Raw genomic sequence first — 7,543 nt, 5'->3', positions numbered from 1 at the left:
TGTGATGTTTGTATGGTAACTATATATTTAATTCAAATGTCATATATGAATTCAAATCAACATTAATGAACATACAATTAATATTGTGTTATTTATATTTATACTTTATAGATTTAAGACAATGAACAATCCAAGTAGAAAGTGGATGTATGAAAGAAAAGATAGTAGTAGTTGTATATCGCATGTTTTCGTACGAGTGAAAAAATTTATAGATTTTGCTACCAGTCAACATAGGTTCATGGACGAAAATAAAATCAAATGCCCATGCATAAAATGTCGTAACATACCATATACAAAAGTTGATACTGTTAAGACTCATTTGTACAAGTTTGGTTTTGTTGAGGAATATTGGTGTTGGGATAAACATGGGGAAAAATCAATTGATGATGACAATACGTTTTTAAGGGTGGATGATTCAAACACAAATTTTAGTGAAGGTGCATGTTCTTATAGAGATATGGTCATAGATGCAATGGCTCCTGATTTAAATAATAGTCATCCTGAAGAGGAGCGAAATGCACTAGATAAAAAATTCTTTGATATGCTAGATGCAGCCGATAAAGAATTGTGGCTGGATGTAAAAAAGTGACACAACTATCTGCTGTAGCTAGACTATTGAATATAAAATCAGAGTATCGCATACCTGAGCAAAGTTATGATGCTATTTGTCAGTTGATAAATGATGTGTTACCAGAGGAGAATAATATGGTAGGTAGTTTATACGAGAGAAAAAAGTTAATACAAGCACTAGGTTTGCCTGTGGAGATGATTGACTGCTGCAGATCTGGATGTATGATATATTGGAGGCAAGACAAAGATCTTTATCGATGCAAATTCTGCAATGCAGATAGGTACAAACGGTCAAAAAATTTGGCCAGATGTTCTCGCGTATCCTTCAAGAAAATGCATTACTTTCCTTTGACTCCAAGGTTGAAGAGACTGTATGCTTCACAAGCCACAGCGGCTTCCATGCGATGGAACTTCGAGAATCATGGACATGATTCTGGAGTAATGTGTCATCCATCCGATTCAGAAGCTTGGAAGCACTTTGACAAAAGTCATCCTTCATTTGCAGCAGAAGTACGTAACGTAAGATTAGGCCTAAGTACAGATGGGTTTGCACCACATGGAGCATTTGGAAAACAATATTCATCTCGGCCTATTATTATAACACCTTATAATTTGCCACCTTCTATGTGCATGAAAGAGCCTTACATGTTTTTGACCGCACTTGTGCCAGGACCGTCAAACCCTAAGCATAAAATAGATGTATTTTTGCAACCAGTTGTTGCAGAGTTGGAGCAATTATGGGAAGAAGGCGTAGTAACATATGATATATATTTAAAACAAAATTTCCCTCTAAGAGCAGCTTTGATGTGGACAATAAGCGATTTTCCAGCATATGCAATGTTGTCCGGATGGTCTACAACAGGTAAGCTAGCATGTCCACACTGTGGGAAACATACACAAGCATTCAGACTAGAAAATGGTAATAAGATGTCATGGTTTGACTGCCATAGAAGATTTCTATAGGTAAATCACCCATATAGAAAGGATAAAAATAAGTTCAGGAAGAATCGTCAAGTGATAGAAGGTCCTCCTCCAAGTAAGAATGGTGAACAAACTTTAAGGGAGATTGAACAATTAGGTTTGGTAAAAGTGACTGAACTAAATGCTGATGATGTAAACAAAAGATGTGGCGATCATGGTTGGAAAAAGAAAAGCATATTTTGAGATTTACCATATTGGAAAACAAACCTCATTAGACATAATTTTGATTTTATGCATATTGTTAAAAATGTATTTGAAAACTTTTTTTACACTGTAATGGATTTCAAGGGGAAGACGAAAGACAATGTGGCAGCCAGAAGAGATCTGAAGCTCTATTGTAGGAAGAGAAAAGGAGTCGAAGATAATGAAAGAGCATACTACACTCTGGACAAAAATCAAAAGAAATCCATATGCCAATGGATGTAGAAATTGCGTTTCCCCGATGGTTATGTTTCTAATTTGGGGAGGTGTGTTGATTTAACAGGGTGTAGACTATTCGGAATGAAAAGCCACGATTGTCATGTTTTTATGCAAAGATTGATGCTAATTGCATTTCGTGAAATGTTGCCACAACAAGTGTGGGAAGCATTAACAGAGTTGAGTATTTTCTTCAAAACATTAACAACAACATCAATCACAACAAAAGACATGGAAAGGATTGAAACCGAGATCCCAATAATATTATGTAAATTAGAGACCATCTTTGTCCCTGGTATTTTTAACTCCATGGAACATTTACCAGTACATTTGCCATACGAAGCGAAGATAGTCGGTCCTGTCCAATATCGGTGGATGTATCTGACGACGCACAGTTTATATGACTAAGTCTAGTCCGATGTCATTGGCCGCGTACCAATAACACCAGACTGGGGGGACTTGATGATATATGGTCCATTAGCATGGCCCAGACTGCTCTAGCGCGCCAGCCTGGCCTGGCGCGCTCCTGCCAACCTTGTCGGGGATTCCCTTGCCAGCCTCGTTGGGGACTTTCCTGTTGGTTTATACGACTTAGTCCAGTCCGATGTCATTGGCCGCGTACCAATAACATCAGACTGGGGGGACTTGATGATATATGGTCCACTAGCACGGCCTAGACTGCTCCAGCGCGCCAGCCTGGCCTGGCGCGCTCCTGCCAGCCCTGCCTGGCGCGCTCCTGCCAGCCCTGCCTGGCGTTCCCTTACTAGTCCTTGCTGGGGAATCCCTTGCCAGCCCTGCTGGGGACTCTCCTGCCGGCCCGGCCAGGCGCTCCCTCGCCTGACACTCCCTTGCCATCCCTTCCTGGTGTGCGCCCGCCAGCCCTGCCTGGGGCGCCCCCGCCAGCCCCGTCTGGCGCCTCCGGGCGGCCTTGCCCAGATCCTTGCTAGCTAGGCCTAAATTGGGCTAGCCCAAGGCCTGACCTAATTTCCCTTGACCTAATTGCCCCCTATATAATGAATAGTATCTCCTCCATGGAGAGGGATCCTTCCCCATGGCTCAGCCGCCACTATACTCCGGCAGGGTGGCTCAGCCGCCACCCGCCGCCATACACCACCACTAGCACCAAGATGGTTCTCTCCAGCTATGGAGGACCATCTCATATCTACTAGTTGATCTAACTTGACCGTCGGAGTCCGCTCCCGGGGCACAGTCCCTGGGGCGGCTCTAACGGGCTTGTCTGTTGTGACCTCGCAGATCCGTCTCCGGCGTAGCAGCACTTCCTCAGAGCAGGTGGTCGGAGCCGAAGTCGCATCAGTATCCATTTGAAAGGTTTGTATGGTACATCCTAATGTATGTTGCTATTTTTGTAAGCTAATTTAAATAATCTTCACTATAGGTATCTAAATCAGTTGAAAAAAGATGTGAAAAATAAAGCTCGAGTGGAAGGGTCCGTTGTTAACGCGTACTTGCTATGTGAAGCATCAATATTTTGCTCTCATTATTTTGAGACTGGTGTCCCCACACGTAATAGAAATTTGCCTCGAAATGATGATGGAGGAGGAGATGAGCAAGCGGATGCTAACAACGACATGTTAGATATATTTTCATATCATGGGCGTCATTATGGAAGATTCACGATTAGAATGATGTATAATGAGGAAGTGCATGCTGCCCAAACTTACATACTCCTTAACGAAGATAAGATCAATCATTACATCAAGTTCGTACATAATATATACATCACTTTTAATTATAATAATCATTTGGTGTGTAATTGCTATGATCGAATAACATTTACATGCATGATTTTGTTTATTACATTCATAGTTACTTTAAAATGTTATTGAAATGTTGATATACAGAATATTTGAAGAACATTTGAATGAACTTATGGGGGACATGGATGAACAGGTCCTTGTAGCTGAAGTTGAGAAGAACTTTGCATTATGGTTTCAAAACTATGTGGGTGTTATTTTTGTATTTTTTAAAATTTATTATTTTTTTGTTATGGTTATAATTAACTCTAATTAAGTGTTTTACCATTTTTCATATAGGCACGTAAGATCCCGATAAACAACAAGTATATATCTGAACTTTCCAAAATGCCATTCAAAAAAGTGAAATTATATAGTGTATACTTTGTCAATGGTTACAAGTTTCACACAGAAGCTCATAGTCTGAACAAATCAACAACCAATAGCGGATTGTGTGTTAGTATCCAAGGAGGTGGTTATTATGGTAAGGTAGAGGAAATTTTAGAAGTCGAGTACCCTGGTTACCCAATTAAAACCACGGTTTTGTTTAAATGTCATTGGTACGATCCAACGCCTAACATAGGAGTTAAGGTTCACAAACAATATAACTTGGTCGAGATAAACGTCAAAAGAAAATACAACAAGTTCGAACCATTTGTTTTAGCCATGCAAGCCACTCAAGTGTGTTACATTCCCTACCCAAGTTCGAAAACAAACAACTCGGACTGGTTGGTTGTATTTAAAGTTAAACCTCGTGGTTGGACCGATGAAAATCATCCTCAGAAAGACGTTGCTTTCCAAGAAGATGAAGTTGAATCAAATGAAATCATTATACAAAGTCTAGCCGATACAGACAATCATGATGATGATCATGAAATGTCAAGCAACGATTCAGATAATGAAAATAATATTGATGAAGAAGGTGAAATTCATGAGGACGACAATGATGGTATTCCTAACAGCGAGGGTAAATATGAGTATAGTACATCGAGCAATGAAGAAGAAGAGGAGGAAGAAGATAATGACTAGATGTTTTTGTGTGTTTAATGTTTTTTGCGATGAAGTTAATTTGTAATTTGGTTTAATATCAATACATAAATGTAAACTAGGAAGAAAGCCCGGGCTTCGCCCCGGGATGGTTTTTTGTGTTTACATCATTCTGTTAAAAGGACATTTTAGTCATTTTTTCTTGCTATGTTGTTTTAGTAGGATGAAGTATTTGTAAAACCCATGCTATTTTTGTGATGAAGTATAGTTAATGTAATTAAAAATAAGTTTGTAATGAATTCGTTATTAAGGAAAATAACTACATAGATTATATATACTTGAACATGCCCGGTTAATGTAATTAAAAATAACTTTGTAATGAATTCGTTGCTAATTATTCATTATAATACTATGTTTTCAATAAATTATACACAACTTGATTAGCACAACTGGCTTAACCGCGCCCTTTTCTAGCATAAGCTTAAGTTCGAGTCTGCTTGCCAGCAATATCTATTCATTTTTACATTTTTTAGCCATTAGTTTATGCCACATATTACCAATTCAAAAACATTTCATTCAAAACATATCTTACAAACTCCAATGATCATAATAATAATTCATCCATAGTATAACAAAATTAATTAAGCATACAACATCCCAATAAATGTCGTCACAAATTAGCTACGCGTTTTGTTCCATAGCAAAACAAGCAAATGAAATCATATTTCATAGCAGAATTTCCTAGCAAATACCTACGAATGGTACTTCCATAGCAATTCAACTATGGAATTGGTTTCCGTCACAAACTCCGTTGCATATTAACCACGATGATGAATTCCATAGCAGCAGTACAACGGAAAGTAATTTGGTAACAAATGTCGTTGGAAAATTGCTACGAATTTTTGTTCCATAGAACTATCGGTAGCATAATACCAACGGATATGGAGGCAGTAGCATTTTCCCTAGCAACTCCCACTCTCGCTACCAGAAATAAAATCCGTAGACAATGTGGTAGCAACATTGCTATGGAACGACATTCCATAGCACGATCCATTGCAGATTAACAACGGAAATACATTCCATAGCAACCTTCCCTACCAAAATCACGTTTTTCTTGTAGTGCTAACTAGCATGGCATGGGGAACTTTGAAACATAAAAGCTAGTAGGAGAACATACCTTTCTTGTTGCTTGGATTCCTTGAGAACCTTGTGAGCCTAGCACCTCAAGTGTGATGCCTCAAATGTTTCACACAACACCACAACTCTTGGAATAACTTTGAGAGAAGTACACTATCACTCAAAATCGTCATGCCCTCTTGTTCTACATATAGTCCCGATTTTGGTAGCCCATGGGGTCCTTTTATAGTTGTGTCACAAGTAGGGTTACAACATGTAAACCCTAATTGACATGGATTTTCATATTCCATGATCCATGGGTTTTAGCCTCCATGGAGCATCCATGGAGCACCCTATGGATTTAGCCCAATCCAATAAACCATGGATCATTAGCCCACTATAAAAGAATGGATGCTTTATACAATCAACCCCATATATTTAATTAGTCTTAGATTTGATCACCACATTAATTTTAAATTAATTCTTGATCAATACTAATTAAATAATAATATTAATATATTATCAATTATAATATATTAAATAACCATAAGTGTCATTTCTCTCATTTTGTCTATCCGAGTGTTGCAATGCCATTCAACCCAAATGGACCATGCCAACCGGGTCAAGTACATTCCAGCAATAGTTATGAACTTAGACACATAATCCAACACTTGTGACTATGGCGGGAGTGGGAGTCAGCTGATGTTTGTTTGAGGTATGTGTTTGCTACCGCTTTTAGATTGGCTTCTTTGCGCTCTTCTCCCTCGATTTGCCTGAGGTATTTTTCGGCCCTATACTTTAGTTCATCCCTATATTTTGGCAATGTTCCTTTAATTCTCCTCGACAGGGGGACTGGGAGTAACCCCTGGGCGAAAGCGCCTGTCACAAGAAACTTCTCCCGACCGGGGACATTCAGAGTTGCGAGTGTAAACTGGTCGTAGTATGCTCGGATGGACTCTCCCTCTTTCTGTTTGCACGCCATGATGGAGTTGGCATCTCCTTTGATTTTCATTAATTGCATAAAATTGTTGAGGAAAGGATACCTCAATTGTTCAAAGTTGGAGATACTTCCCGGACGTAGTGCCTTGAACCATTTGCTAGCATTTCCTGACAGTGTGACAGGGAAGTAGGTGCAGGTAAACCTCTTGTCCATCCGTAGTGATGTCATTGTTCATTCGTAGGTGTCTATGTGCTCATCAGGATCTGTCGTTCTGTCATACTTTGGAATGTTTGGAATCATGGTGTAATGCGATATTTCGTACTATAAGAGCTCTTGGCAGAATGTCGAGCTGACGCCCATGCCTGGGCTGTCCATGTGTGGGTAGGTGAATGCTCTGTCGGTTATCACCTGTTGTGTGTGGTATGGGATGTTGTACCCTTTTCCATACCCGTATTGGTACCCGTGGTTATACATGGTTACTTGTGGCATGTATGGTGCCTGCGTGGAGTATGTGTGCATTAGCTGGTTCGGTTGTGAAATTGACTCTGTTGGCACCGTAGTGTGTGAGCTCATCTTCTGTGCTGGTGTGATTTGACTGTTGTGGCTTTGCGGTTGTGTTGTTTGGGGATACGCACCCTGGTAGTGGTATGAGTATGGGTTGAATGTTGGTTGTTATGCGAATAGCAGGATGTGTGACATGTTTGATGGGTTTTGAGCACTACAACATTCCTATGGTGTACATGCAAACACTAAAGCTTTGGATCTAGTTTGTCTAATG

At 39.6% G+C, this 7,543-nt stretch overlaps 1 protein-coding gene across 1 annotated transcript; it reads left to right on the top strand.

The window, feature by feature from the left end:
- The first annotated feature begins 705 nt into the window (after positions 1-705).
- On the top strand, positions 706-4,751 carry LOC145131136 (uncharacterized). Its single transcript, XM_079065867.1, has 5 exons — positions 706-1,432; positions 2,036-2,345; positions 3,365-3,688; positions 3,831-3,930; positions 4,023-4,751. Exons 1-5 carry the CDS (start codon positions 706-708, stop codon positions 4,749-4,751), a joined length of 2,190 nt encoding a protein of 729 aa, XP_078921993.1.
- Positions 4,752-7,543: the final 2,792 nt, after the last annotated feature.

Source organism: Lactuca virosa, chromosome 8, assembly GCF_052849685.1.
Source record: "Lactuca virosa cultivar CGN04683 chromosome 8, Lactuca_virosa_CGN04683_v6, whole genome shotgun sequence".
In the NCBI taxonomy this organism is placed as follows: domain Eukaryota; kingdom Viridiplantae; phylum Streptophyta; class Magnoliopsida; order Asterales; family Asteraceae; genus Lactuca; species Lactuca virosa.
Note: the sequence above shows the minus strand (reverse complement) of the source record. Positions and strands in the feature narration are given on the sequence as shown.

What these genes read in the sequence shown, in the direction of transcription:
- LOC145131136 (XM_079065867.1), top strand. Translation starts at nt 706, where the DNA reads ATGGTAGGTAGTTTATACGAGAGAAAAAAGTTAATACAAGCACTAGGT. An exon ending in GTCCGGATGGTCTACAACAG is followed by an intron (nt 1,433 to 2,035) that starts GTAAGCTAGCAT and finishes TTGATTTAACAG; the next exon opens with GGTGTAGACTATTCGGAATG. An exon ending in CATTATGGTTTCAAAACTAT is followed by an intron (nt 3,931 to 4,022) that starts GTGGGTGTTATT and finishes TTTTTCATATAG; the next exon opens with GCACGTAAGATCCCGATAAA.